This window comes from Anolis carolinensis, chromosome 1 (assembly GCF_035594765.1).
Source record: "Anolis carolinensis isolate JA03-04 chromosome 1, rAnoCar3.1.pri, whole genome shotgun sequence".
In the NCBI taxonomy this organism is placed as follows: domain Eukaryota; kingdom Metazoa; phylum Chordata; class Lepidosauria; order Squamata; family Dactyloidae; genus Anolis; species Anolis carolinensis.
In genome coordinates, this window is record NC_085841.1 from 86,322,887 (window position 1) to 86,337,837 (window position 14,951).

Here is a 14,951-nt window from a genome sequence, read left to right on the forward strand (position 1 = left end):
TCTGGCAGCGATTCTGGCAATTCGCCTCCCTAGCGCCTCTATCTCTATTATAATTATCCTTACGAGAGAACGGGGGAGAATTCTGCCCAAGGCTTGTTTGGCTGACTTCTTGAGGGCAAACATCCTGCAGGTGCAGGGGCTCCAATTCTGGCTGAATCGGTGGGAAACCCAAGTTCTCCTCTTCGTCTGCCACAATAGTACTAGGAACGGGACTACATGGCCCATGAGACATCACAATAGGGAAGAGAGTGTTCTCTTCTGAGGGAAGCTATAGCTGCAAGGTAAACTTTTCTAGATGATAATGACATCCAGTCAGATAATGAAAGCAAAAAGTGAAGTAACATGGGAGTGCGTGCCGACAGAGATTCAACCTCCTGCTGTTTTATAAAGATTCAAAATCAATGCCTATTGTAAAGATAGGAATGCTTAGTGGCAGATGTCTCTTAATAGTTGAGAGAAGCCCATGGCTGGATTCACCATGCTGTCAATCGTAAGTATCTGATTTGAGAGTACAGGATTATGATGTTGCCTAAGGTCAACAAGTCCGATCTGAGTGGCAATCAAATGTAGTTGTCACTGGCTAGTTGAAGAAGAGTGGCAAACCATGGCTAGTGAGGCCACCACAGATCAAAATGCAGTTGACCCTTTCTGCCTAAACACATGTCATCACTTTGCATAAGAGTGGTAGGGGTGGAAAGATGTAAAGGAGGGTTGTAGTCCAATCCAAAAGGAAGGCATCCCCTAAACATCCTGTGTGGTGATGACAATGAAGACGTGCACCAATGAAGACTGGCATTTTGTGTTGAGGTGTAGGCGAACAAGTTCACAAGGGGAGCTTGCCATTTGAGAAAAAGAGCTCAAGCCTGAGAAGGCTGAAGGAACCATATATGGTTGGCATAAGTTGTCCAGTTGAGAAAGTCAGTAAGAAAGTTCTCGATGCCTGGAACATGAATAGCACTGATGGAGATGTTGTTGGCTATATATCAGTCACAGATTCTGATGGTGAGGGCAAGCAAAGCACGAGAACATGTCCCACCCTGTCTGTTGATATAGAACACCACAGTAGTGTTGTTGGTGGTAAGCTGAATGATACAGTCTTTGAGAAAATGACAAAAATGATGCATTGCCCTTTCTACTGAAAGTAATACCAGGTAGTTCATGTGCTGTGTGCCCTCTATGATAGACCAAGGACCATGGGTGGGGAAAGTGTCTATTGCTAATATCATTGAGGGTCTCAGAGGACGAAAGGGTATGCCCACACAGAGATTGGAGTTATGGGTCCACCAGTAGAGAGACCTACGGATGGCTAAAGGGACAACAAGATGTTTGTTGGGATTGTCTTGCATGGGCTGGAATGCCCAAAGAAATGAATTCTGGAGGGGACGAAGATGCAAACGGGAGAAAGGAGTGACAGCCATGGTGGACGCCATGTTTCCCAAGGGGCACTGAATATCCATGGCACAGATGTAAGGCTTCTGTCAGACTCCAAGAAGTAATGCTCACAGATTTCGGAACCTGTCTTTTGGCAAGTAGGCTTTTGCATGCCTGGAGTCCAACATAGCCTCAGTGAATTAGGTTGTTTGGGAAGGCCGGAGATAAGATTTTTCCTTGTTGATAATATGGCCAGCTTCTGCAGTAACGACAGAGTAAACTAATGTTCCTTTGTAGAGGCTCACAGGACTGTGCCACCAACAACCAGTCATCAATATATAGATAAACTACTACCCAAAACACCCAAACATGAGCTGCCACCACAGCCCTTACCTTAGTAAACACCATGGAGCTGTGGAGATACCAAAAGGAAGAACTTGAAATTAAAAGGCCTGAATGTTAGTAAAATAAATAAATAAATTTTACAATCTTGATCTAATCACCACATGAAAATAGGCATCTTTCAAATCAATGCTAGAGAACCATGTGTCACTGTGTAACAGAGTGAGGATGATTGGTAATGACACTAATTAAGTCTTCTAAGGTCCAAAACTGGCCGAAGCCCACCGCCTTTATTGAAATAAAAAAAGTATTCGGGGAAAAAAAGGAAACAAGAAATATAGAATGATGTAAAGGAGCTACTGCTCCTTTCTGAAGCAAGGAAATTACCATCTGCCATAACACAGGAGAAAAAGGAGCACCCTGTACAGTCTACTGGGGGCAGTTCGAGGAGTTCAATAGCATAACCATACTCTATAATCTCCAACATCCATGAGTCAAAAGTGATTTGATGCCATACATCTAAAATGGCACTAGTCGAGCTCCAAAATAGGAGCTGAAGGGTTGGAGGCTACTAAAGAAGAATTATAACCCTCACCCTGCGTGGAAGGAAGAATACCATCATCTAGGAGATGAGTGATGTAAGTGCTAAAAGCGGCAGGGACCCTAATCCTGCTACTTCCCTTTAGTCTGCTGGTGTCTCCTAGTGGAGAAATTATGTCTTCCAGTCAGAGAAGTCCTAGGGTTCTGGTCCTGCTGAGGCCTAAAGGGGACAGGCCAAGGAGGTTGACAATAGTTGAGCTGAGGAGCTGGCCACCTATGTCTAGGCTGGAAAAGGGGTTAAGGTGAAAAACCAAACTTAGAAGCTGCCTGCCGGATCTTGTGCATACTTTTCAACTGAGGGTCTGTTTCAGAATAAAACAGACTGTCTTCTGTCATGGGCAGTTCCTCCACCATGGCTCTACCTTCATTGGAGAAGGTAGAGGATCTCAGCCAAGCATGGTGGCAGATAGCCACAGCAACTGCAAACATCTTGCCTGCTTTATCTTTTTGATGAGAGGCTAAGGTGAGAGATTTCTAATAGAAAGCCCTTGGAATCTGCTGATGTTATAGGAGAGGAAGATTTACATAAGGTGTTAAGTTATCCCATAGGAGTGCTTGGTAGGCTACCATATATTTGGTAGTGAGCCATGAACATAAACAGGCTTGTGGCAGTGTGGATCTTCTTCCCACAGGAATCCATTTTCTTCTTTCTCTATCTAGCAGGCTGGCCTGAGGCTTCTTAGCCTTCTTGGATTGAATGACTCTGAGTAGGATAAACAAAGGTCCTAGAACACAAGCTGGAGTAGCATCAGACCAGTTGCCCTGTTAACCCTGGAAACCTCTGTACATTTTTGAAATATCCTTCATGCACAATAGCCCTCCAACATTCTGTACTATTATCAGGAGTCTGGAGGGGTGGGGGGGAGTAGTGCAGGGTAGGTTTAGATCCGCAGTCTAGTTGCACATGCTTACATTTACTTATGCACAATCTGCATCTGTTATTTGTTTGTTTGGTATGTTTGTTTTGGTGGCAGTCCTTCTCTATAGCTATCACAGTGGTTCACTAGAAATTAGTAATAGTAATGTAAGATTGTATGTGTGTGCATTCACAATAACCTAAAATCTTAATGTGTATTCAATGTTATGTATCAAACACATCTTTCAAATTACAAGAATTGCACTATGTGTTTTATACTTAAAACATTAATTTAAACAAACAAAATATGGTTCTACAATATAACTGGAGGTTTTACAATACGTCCCAAATAACCAATTAAAAGTCATAATGAGGTAGATTAACATTCCAGAAAAACACAGAAAACAGTTTAACTTCTTTTCCTTATTAATTGCACTGAGAGTTATACTTACAACTATATAACTAACAGGGCCCAAAAAGAATACTGAGTATGCAAGTAAAATAATATCTGGCTGCAGCATTTATATGTCAATAAGAATAAAACTCAAAATTCATGGTTTTGGCTTACTGCCTTCTTCAGTGTTCTGAATGTGAAACCACTCAGCTGAATAACATGTCTGCAGAGATTTCCCGACTGCTGTGTGCACTTTTCTAACATAACTTTACCAATATACCTTAATTGTGACCTGCAACAACCTCACAATTCCGGTTCTGGGCCTCTTCTGAACAGCAGACAAGAAACCCCTAAGGACTACACTGAGACCACCATACTCATTTTCACTTCTAACCAAATCCAGATTTGAACTTTGAAAGCTGAAGGTGGAGAACTGATTGTGGAAAGGCAAATCCATTTTATGCTTAAAAGGTTGGGTAGAGTTACTGTACTTTGGGAATTGACCTTACATTTGGTCACTTTCAAAGGAAGTTAACATTACAGACACAAAACATACTGAAATATAACAGTTAGATTGTAAAACTAATTCACTACAGTGACTAGAATTTTGGGTCCATGGTTGGATGTATGAGGATTACTATTATGAAATATCATAATACAATAAAAAGAATGTATGAGACTAATAAAGAATAATGTCGAAAGAATGCATGAGTCAAAGAATGAATGAAGTTTTAGGGATGAAAAAATCCAGCAGAGTAGCTGTGTTGTGCAAAAAGCCCATCTGCACTGCAACCACATAAAAGGCCCATGGGCAAATCCAAATGCATTAAGAGAAGTGCTTAAGGAATCTGCCATGGAGCCAGATGCTGCTCATTGCAGAATTTCTTCTATTGCTGTCATGTATATTCCCAAACTGCCATCCAAAATATGGACAATGAGAAACAGTGACCTAATAAAGCAAGATGAACAGAGTGTACTTCTTTAGTATAAGTAATACTATTTGTGAACATTTTTTAAAAAATGACTATCTGAAAAATAGTGAGGTAACCTGCTAAATTAAAAAAAGAAAAAACAGATGATTTCTATAGTAACTGTTTTGCTTTTTATATGTGTGTATATAAACTATGGAAATACTGTTACAGCTGGGGAAAGAATCCTGAAGTGATTACCAACAAATTCTAGATTAACAAAACTATGTAAGAACAGATCAATTACTGAAGATTACAAGGCAATGCAATCAAGGCTTGAAAGAGAGAGTACAGGGGATCAAGGCTTCTTTTAGATTTTCCTGGAATTGTCTAAGTTCTTACCTTTCACCATTATATTTAGAGAAGTGTATGATTCTTTTTTTATTAGATTTAAGATCTAATAATAATAATAATAATAATAATAATAATAATAATAATAAAACTTTATTTATACCCCACCACCATCTCCCCAACGGGGACTCGGGGCGGCTTACATGGGGCCATGCCCAAAGCAAAACAATATAACAAAATATAAAAACAACATATCATAGAGCAATTAAACAATACAATAAGTAATAATATACATTACAACACAAGTCAAAGGAAACAGTAATAACAAGGGTGGGCCGCATGAATACAAAGATAAAAACTCGGAGTGAGAGAGACAAAGTACTCATCTTGACCCATAAACAAGTCAACCCAGGTTTATTTGGGGTCAAATTTTTGACTAACATTTGTAGACTTATACAAACATATAGTATACATGGTATAAAACTTCTAGACAAGCTAACCAAAAATGTAATGGAAACAATGGGCTGCATTTAGCATTGGACTTTGACTTTTGCAAAAGTGGAGGGCTCATTTCCCCTTACACTTCTATCTCCCAAGAACCCCCCAAAAAACTAATCTAATTAATATTTTCAGTACCACAGAGAGATGCGGAGAATGAAGAAATGAAAATCCCATCACTCTCATAAACATACAATATAAATAATGAAAACCATACAATGTAACAAAGAGCAGAATGAAAGGAAGGAAAGTTTCATTGAGTTTTCTGAAGCAGAACATTAAAAAGGTTGTGCGTAGGGGGATGGCTCAGAATTTTGTTCACTTCATATTACAAAACAAACCATAAATACAAAAACAAATGCATTTATACCTTCTCAATTGACAGTTCCTCTGTGACGCCATTCTCTGACAAAAAAGGCTTTTTTTCCCAAATATGGAAAACAAAGCAATGGCCTACAGACTGGAAATGCCCAATATGTATTACAATCCCCAAGAAAGGGGACACAGGGGATTGCAGCAAACACAAGACCATTGCACTGCATCTCTCATGCAAGCAAAATGATGCTCAAAATTCTAAGCAAAACCTTTATGATGTTTGGAATGAGAAATGTCAGATGTCCTAGCTTGGTTTAGGAAAGGAAGAGGCACCAGGGATCATATTGCAAACATATGTTGGATAATGGAGCACATAAAAAAAAACTCAGAAGAAAATCAGTCTGTGCTTCATGAGTTATAGCCTTTGATATTGCTCTTAAAGACATCTATGTGCCACAACATTTAGCTGTCCTGAGGACTGACCTATACTCAGGATGAGAGGCTACTATTAGGACAAAATATGGAAAACTTGGTAGTTTTGAATTGGCAAGGCTGCATATTGTCACCCTATTTGTTTAACCTCTATGGTATATATCATTTGTAATTATATTCAGAGAAAAGAGGTAGTATGAAAACTGGAGGAAGAAACATCAACCATTTAAGATATGCATCTGACACCACACTATAGCAGAAAATAGCAAATGATTTGCATAACATTAAAGTAGATGATGCAGCCACTGAAATAAATTTCCTAAACCATGACTTAGTCATTAATCAGAATAGAGATTCCAGTCAAGAAATGAAAATAAGTCAATGACTTAGAAGAGCATCTATGAGAACTAGGCATGATCCTGAAATGTAATAAAATAATTCAAGGAAGAATCACTTGAAGATGAACCTATACTCACAGCTGACAGGATAAACAAATATGTCCTGGAGCAAATCAAGCCTGAACTCTCTCTAGAAGACAAGACAACTAGACAGAAACTGTCGGACTTTGGACATATCATGAGAAGACATTGCTCACTTGTAAAGCCAATAATATCCAATAAGGTAGAAGGCATCAAGAAAATACAGCTAGATAGAGGCAATCATAGAAGTCATGGTGCTTAGTCTGCAGGACCTGAGCAAGGTTGTTGGTGGTAGGGTGACCTGGAGGTCTCCCATTTATAGAGTTGTCTTGTCATATGTTCAACTTGATAGTACATAACAATATGTAGTCTGCACTTTCTATGACTTCGTAAAATGCACAAGATCATTTTACAGAGCTACAGCATACAATATTTTTACTTCTATGAAACATGAGCTTGTAAACAAAAGTATACAACACAGTAACAAAAATAAAATACCTGCTTTTCTTACACAAGATTCTCACATTTTAAAAGTCATTTCCCTTCTCATCTCCTGAATAAACTATGGGCTCTCTCTCTCGCATACACAGCAGATATACCTACCACAATTCCTTGATCAGATGTATTCTCATACATTAGCTCTCTAGAAAAGTGCACTTCAAATATATCTAAATTATTTTTTGTGAAAAAGAAAAGTTAGGACAAAGAATTTGCTTATACACACATGTCACTCTAAGAAATCTCCTGACAAAGTTCCCACACCCAACTTAATTACTTCCCTACTGTAAAAACATATTCCATCTGCATTTATTCTAATACTTTCAAGTCCAAAACCAACACACAATAAAGCTAGCTAAATAAATGAAAGATTTTAACCCCAAGAAAAAGGCCAGAAGCTGTTCTACAAGTGAAAGCATCTGCAGCATCCATTTTTCTGCTGACATATCACTTTATGTACAATGTTTTCGCAAGATTTGTTTTAAGAAGAATTATCAAGCCCTAGACTATAGCTGTGCTTTCTACTGACACTCCAACTGAAGGCCTATAGCTAATTTTGAGTACTGTATAGTCATGTTATCACCATTGGAAATGCTAATCTTTGGCTAAGAATAGATAAGAAAGATTTCAATCTGTTACATCAAAAACAAATTAAGAAAAAATAAAAATACAATGAATCACTTTCATAAACTTTCAACTTCTATGAAGCAAGCCCCCAACAAATATTTTATATTGTTACTTCCCATGTAATCTACCTATTCAATATTGTAAGGTTAGCATTTAAGCACTCTGGAAATGTTCAATAACATGAAATGATGCTGTACATATATTTTAAAATATTATATTCATTTTCCAAATTTATCACTCTGTAAGCTATTACATAATATATAGTCTTTCTCAAACTGTGCCAAACAGTGTCATGCCCCAGATAGAGTCTCAGCTTAGAAATGCTAACTCCCAGTTTTGTGTTACAGCAAAGATGGGTAACCCAGGGCCCATGTACAGGCCCCATTTGACCTTAGGATTTTGACACATTTCGCTACTTTTTAAGTCTGCCTATTTTAAACCTGCATATTTTTAGCCTATCTGTTTAACTTTATAAGTAACTAGCTTGGGGACCCGGCAATGCCCGGGTTCTTTGAAAAAGGCATTATTTGTCTTTGAATGTTAGGTATTCTTAGTTTGGAGTGGGTTAACTACAATTCCCAGAATTGTGGGTCAATCCTCCACAAATTCTGCCAGTATTCAAAGTTGGCCATTTTGGGTCTGTGTACCATGTGTGGTCCAGATTCCCGGGGCAATTGTCCCAAAACATCTGTCAGTATCCACAGTAGGCTATGTTGAGTCCGCGTGCCAAGTTTGATCCAGATTCGCTGTTGGCTGGGTTCCGTGTTCTTTGGATGCAGGTGAACTACAACTCCCAAAATCAAGGCCCATTCCCACAAACTTCTGCAGTATGTTCAGCTGGTCATGAGGCTTCTCTGTGCCAAGTTTGGTCCCGGTCGATTGTCGGTGGGGGGTCACTGTTTCTCTGGATGCAGGTGAACTATAACTCACTTTTCCCAAAACTTGTCCAATATGTTCTGTTGGTTATGGGGGCTCTGTGTGCCATCATTGGTAGGGTTCGGAGTGCTCATTCATTGCAGGTGAAGTATAAATCCCAGTACCTACTACTCCAAAATGTCCAGGCCAATTCCCCTCAAAACCCACCAGTATTCAAATCTGGTCATTTCGGGTATGGATGTCAAGTTTGGTCCAGACACACCATTGTTTGGGTTCATAGCATTCTGGGTGTCGGTGAACTACAACTCCTCTAAATTCCCCAGTAGGGGTCACAGTGCTCTGACTTGATGCTGGGTGAACTACAACTTCCACCATTTGGAGTCAATTCCCCAAACTCCTCCAGTAAATGTAATTGCTGTTCAGTTCTGCTGTGTTTGTCATGGAGACAGATTTGAAAGGGGAGGGCATAGGCGGGGTCATGCAAATTCCACAGCAATGGAGAACCCTGGGATGCCTGCCTGTGGTGGAAGTAAATGCAAAATCTAGAATGAAATGGTCCCCAAATGAAAGCATTCCTCGGGTGGTGGGCCATAGTGTTTGGGAAGGACATTGGCAGGGGTTGGGATACATGTTCATGGAGCTTGCTGTAACCGCAATGTCAGTGGAAAGGAGTGACTTGCTGGCTCCTCATCACTGGGAACTATAGCCTGTTTGTGGAGGCTGGAGGCTGTCTGTGTGAGCAGACACCCGTGCCACATACACACATATGGGTTTTCACTTTTATTATGGATATAGATATAGATATATAGATATAGATAGATTGACTAACTGGAATTGATTTTGTTTTACAGCCTAGTCTGTTGATATAAACTGTGTTTTGACCTAACCAGTAGCATCACAATACAGTTTGGATTTTCTTTTATCAACACAACTCCCTTTGCATTTGTATCCAACTTCAGTATGGTGGGATACATATGTAAGGTATAGCCACTGAGGTGTTAAAAACAATGGTCTGTTTGTTTCTTTTCATTTAATCGGTTGTTATCACTGCAAAAAGAACTAGAAACAAGCTGTTTACAATATGACACCATTCTCTTGAACAGTGCTTGAGCTCATGATTTTAGCATGGCTAACAACTACACTTACTTACTATTAAAATATGTGCATCTAGCAGTTAGAGAACCGGAAGGAAAGATGTAATCTCATAAAACAGGATGAAAAAAGAACGCTTTACTACTGATGTTCATAGCAAGGTTTTCATTTATCTCTGCAGGCAAAAAGCCATGCCTCAAAATACACTTACTTACTTACTTACTTACACACACACACACACACACACACACACACACACATACACACACACGTCCCTTTACCTCGCAGGCAGGTTTTTAGGATATTGTAGGCACTCAGTTTCTAAAAAAGTATATGTTCATGATGCTTGGGAGGAAAGGGTTCTAGTTAGTTGCTGGTAATAACCTGAATCAAATATATGATGCAAAGATTGTGTTAAAACTAGCAATATTTACACCAATTTAGAATCAGAAGCACTAAATGAAGCAACTGAAAAAAGGTTTGCATTGTCTTATGTTACACAAAACAGATGTACCCTCAGAAGACTAATATTGGATGGAATATTTAAAGACATTCTTGTTACTCAAAACAGACAAAAATGAACCAAGAATGCATGAAACATGCACTAAAATACACTGGAAAATATAGTATTTCCCCAATATCTGCAGCATTTTAACCCATACAAAAGACTAAACCAGTGGCACTGAACATAAATTATTAAGCACACATTAAAACATACCTGAAATCAGCCATGAAAATACTTCAAGCGGGTATGTTTATATTTTTTTGATTGATTATGTGTTCTGTTTTCTTAATCCAGAACAGTAATGCCAAACTAATATTGTCTTTCCTCAATGAAATGTATTCTAGAGAATACAACAATTTTCATTGTGTGGAAATATGATCTAGTATTTATCTTGGGCTTCGGCTATTATTTTGGTAAAGAGTCTGATTGTTTTATATTATTCAAACTAATCAAAATGCCATGTTTTGTCTCTGTACCTGGAATTCTGGGATTCTGAAACATCCAAATCTGTGCACGTTTTCTTCACCTGCAACAAAAAAGTGATTGCTACTTACTTTCCCATGAAAATACAAGAGAAACAAATAGGCTTCCTCACTTGTAATTTATGTATTTACATTACATAAAGTGGATATAGCTCTCCTCACCATGGTCTCTAAAAATCCTTCTCACATTTTACAGTGTGGATATGCAATGCTAAACAGGGTGCTTCATTATTATCCCACGAACAGCTGCCAACTTAACTTCCCTTGACTCCATTAGTATGTAAAATGTTCAGCTAAAATAGTTTGGGAGTCATCTAACTTGGAACAAAGAAACCAAAGAACCAGGTTCCCTGCTTAAAAACAGGAGAGCCAAACTGTTCTCAATTTTGAAAAGAAATGTTTCCCCAACTGATACTGCTTCTGTTTCCTGCTAAAGCTCAGAATAATAAACACCAGATTCTGTGGCAAAAGTTGCAGTGTTAGCTAAATAATATATACATTAATTTTCATCTTCTGCATACAGTGTGTTTAATATTTTTCTCAAGTGTGCTGTTCGAATTCAGTTCCAAATATTGTCTGTATGTATCCATAATATATTATTTTCTTTTTCTTTTTAGGACAACTTTTCATCTATCACGGAATGAGTTCATATATAACACCACCACTCAAAAGCACAATTTTTCATAATATTGACAGTACTTGTCTTTTGAATTTGAAACAAATTTTTATGGCATACAGATTTCTTTGTTGCCAGAGTTTTCCCCAGATGTTTAATCATCAGATATAAAGGTGCCTTTTAACCTTTAAAACTTGATATGCTTTATATCACACTATTAGTATAACAGGTTTTATAGTCTTCATCATATTTATACTCATGAGTGGGAGGAGCGTTTCTGTTTTATTGCAATATCAGATAGGCACAGTGAAGAGAAATAAAGGAATTGAGAATTAGTGACTTGCCAGAATTAGTGGCATAAATTTTTGATGAAGCTCAAGGTCACATCCGTCTTAATACATTTTCATTGACTTTTATCAAAATGACAAACCATAGTTTCTGGTACAGATACTGTACATTACAATCCATGGTGAGCTTTGGGCTTCCCCTGCTCTCCAGCCTACCTCTGTTCTTTCTCAAGAATGCAAGGAGAAATTTTAAGATTCCAGTTCCAATTTTAAAGTAACAAGAGTCTGTGCCAACTAGGGATTGTTCAGGGAACTAGGGATTGTTCAATCTCTATTCTGAAGGAAAAACAAAAACAAAAACAGGACTATTAGGGTAAAGCAAATGTGCAGTAGACAAAGACCTCAAAGAAAAGGACATGTTCAACCAAAATCATTGAACAGTTCTAATATTAACCGATGTCCAAAAGGCATAGACAGCATGCTACCAGAAATGTTGACAAATTATTGTGGATTAGTGGGTTCCTTTGTCCTCTGAATGAAATTAAACATTTTTAAAACAGAAGCATCAGCTATGTAAAGTTTTTTCCTCTATGATACGTGTGTAAGGCATAATAAATTTTCAAAAAGACAGTTTATATTTCTACATGGTATGTTTTAGTGTTCTTCCCTATTCAGATGGCTTATTAGGGTCTTATGGACACATAGACAACAATGTCTGAGGGGTTTTTTTTTGCTAGTCAAAGCCTGATTTTGGGGGGTTGTTCCTTATCTTTTCAGATGGGTGTTCCTAATCAGTAAAACTCTCATATTTGTTTCTGGAATGGGTGGTGCTGTGCTGGCTATACATTGTCCTCCCTCTATATCTGTAATGAATACTGATAAACTGGGATCCATGAATTTCACAATAAATCTTTTCTTGAACATTTTAAAGAATATGGAGAGTGTGTAAGGCAATGTTCCTTGTTGAAACAGAGCTCAATAAATACCAATTACTGACACTCAGAAATCAGCATTATTGCTATCAGTTTGCAACTAATTAACAAACAAGATGTATTTATTTATTTATTTACAGTATTTATATTCCACCCTTCTCACCCCAAAGGGGACTCAGGGCGGATCACATTGCACACATATAAGGCAAACATTCAATGCCATAACATAGAACAGAGACAGAGGCCTCGAACTCATGACCCCTTGGTCAGAGTGATTTGTTGCAGCTGGCTGCTAATGAGCCTGCACCATAGCCCAGCCCATAAATGTACCCTCATTTATCTATTTCATAGTTTGGAACAACTGTTTGGTTAGAGCAGCACAGATCATTACTGCAACAAGAAGCTACCCAAGACCATACTGTGGTAGGTCTTGCAGGCTCTTTTCAGACATCACATAAATCTATATATTAAAATAGTCACTATTGTTTCAGCAGAGTTAATGTCTTTGTTTTGCCCCTATGGTGTGCTAGTGTGGAAGTACTACTTCTAGCAAATGGAATGGCTGTTAATCTCCTCTCCCCATACAGTTTTCTTCACTTATCGCAGGGGTTACGTTCTAGGACTACCCGCAATAAGTGAAAATCCGCAAAGTAGGGACACTATTTTAATTTTAATATTTATACATTACTATAAATTGAAGCCTTTCCTACCAGTGCCAGTGGGGCCCCTTGCTACATGCCCGGGTGCTGGAAGAGGACGCGCAAAGGCTGCAATGCCCGCTCGGTCCTTCCTCTTTGCTGAGGGGAGAGGGCTCCTAGGACCCTTCTCTCTCCCCGGCTTTCCTCTCTCTCGGCAAAGGCAGTAGGGAGAGGGATACACACACACACACATACAGAGTGAAGTCAGGGATGCAGGGGACTGCCAGGAGGCAGGAAGGGGTTAAGCGGCAGGAAAGGTGCAACTGAGGAAGCTTCCATCGCAGGTGGTCTCCATCTGGGTGTGGGGAGGCAAAGAGGAGGAGGAGGAGAGCCAGTGCCTGCCTGCGCATGGGAGAAGGCAACTTTCCTCAGATCATTTCTGGGCAAAAGGAGGAAGAAGGGAAAGGAAAAAAGAGAAGGGGGGTCTGCTGCTTGGGGGAGGCAGGGGCCACTGCAGCGGACAGAGTGGGAGGGAGGGATTGAGAGAGAAAGGAGCCCCTCAGCAGCCCTCCAAGGGCTCTGGGGCTGAGCAGACTGGCTCTCCCTTCTCCTCCCTTCCTTCTCTTCCTGCTTCCCTCGCTCCCAGCCTTCCTCCTCAACCCCAAGAGAATCTCCTCTCCTCCTCCTGTGAGGGAGCCGTCCCCAGGAGGTGCGATCCTTTTTTGCTGCGGAAAAGCCTCGAGGAGAGGAGTCCGTGCCTTTTGAGATGCCAGCAGCCTTCTTTCCTTCCCAAACAACGCTTGGGATGGACTCCCTCCTAGACTGGGAGGGACAGATTGAAAGGTCCCGCTCTTTCTACCTCTCCCTCTCACCCCAAAGCCCCTTCCTTGCATCCCTTCATCAGGATCCACAGGTAGCAGCCCAGATCCCCTCTCAGGCTGGATGGGATGTGCCCTCTTTCTCCGCTTGGCACCCTGGTAGCGGTGCAAGCGAGGAGTGTGCGATGAGGAGGAGGGCGGCAACGGCAGGAAGGAGATAACCGAGCCCCCCTTTTTTGCCCACTTGGCGAGAGCAGCGAGGGCCCCCTCGGCCTTGGGATTGCTCGATGCTGAGCAGTGGGAAGCAAGGCCCGGAGGTGCCAAGGCAAAGGGGACACCCTGAGAAGAGTCAGCATCTCCCTTCTCCAAGGAGAGTTCCCAGGCAAGCCTTTCCAGCCTCTCCTTACTGGACCAGAGAATTGTACAGGACACAGTAGCTGCCTCTGCTCCTGCAGCCAGAGAAGAAGGAAGGCTGCTCCACCCGGAGGTTGGGTGAAAGAGTGAGGGTGGGCAGCAGTGGCAGCTGGAGCTGGAAGAGGCAGCCAAGCTCGTTTGTGTTGCTGCTCCAGCCGGCCACGCCGGGAAACGTGGAGGACTCAGAAGAGGGGAGCAGAGGCAGAAAGAGCAACATGGCAGACACAGAGCAAGGGGGCAGCAATGGGGTAAATAAATGAGTAAATAATTTTTAAAAATCCCATGAAACAGCAAGTCTGTGACAAGCAAACCGCGAAGTAGTGGGGGAACACTGTATTCCATAAAAGTGCACCTTCTAACAAATTTACCAATTTATCTTCACCAATTTATCACACCAATTTATCTTCACCTAGTAAAAATCTTTGCTCTTCACCTGCTATTCAAAAAGACAAAAACATAAATATCCCATACTTTTGAATAATACAGGCAGAGTGTCCCTTATCCAGAATTCTGATATCTGAAATGCTAGTACTCCAAAATCCAAAACTGTCCCCATAGGTGTCTGAGATGATGACACCTTTGCTTTCAAAAACTTTCAATTTACATAAACTTAGTTTCATGCAAAAATATCTAAAAATATTGTATAAAATTATATTCAGGTGTATATGAAACATAGCGAT

General features: G+C 40.1%; 1 protein-coding gene across 12 annotated transcripts in view; it reads right to left on the minus strand.

Moving 5' to 3' along the window:
* Positions 1-14,951, minus strand: part of eya4 (EYA transcriptional coactivator and phosphatase 4) — a 138,009-nt gene that overhangs the window by 64,408 nt on the left and 58,650 nt on the right. For 10 of the 12 annotated variants that reach the window (XM_008114552.3, XM_008114553.3, XM_062978459.1 and 7 more), the window contains one exon: positions 10,561-10,610. The exons of the other annotated variants lie outside the window; for them this stretch is intronic. In XM_008114552.3, coding sequence (XP_008112759.2) covers positions 10,561-10,610 — 50 coding nt within the window. The remainder of the gene's footprint in view (positions 1-10,560; positions 10,611-14,951) is intronic. 12 annotated transcript variants of the gene reach the window in all.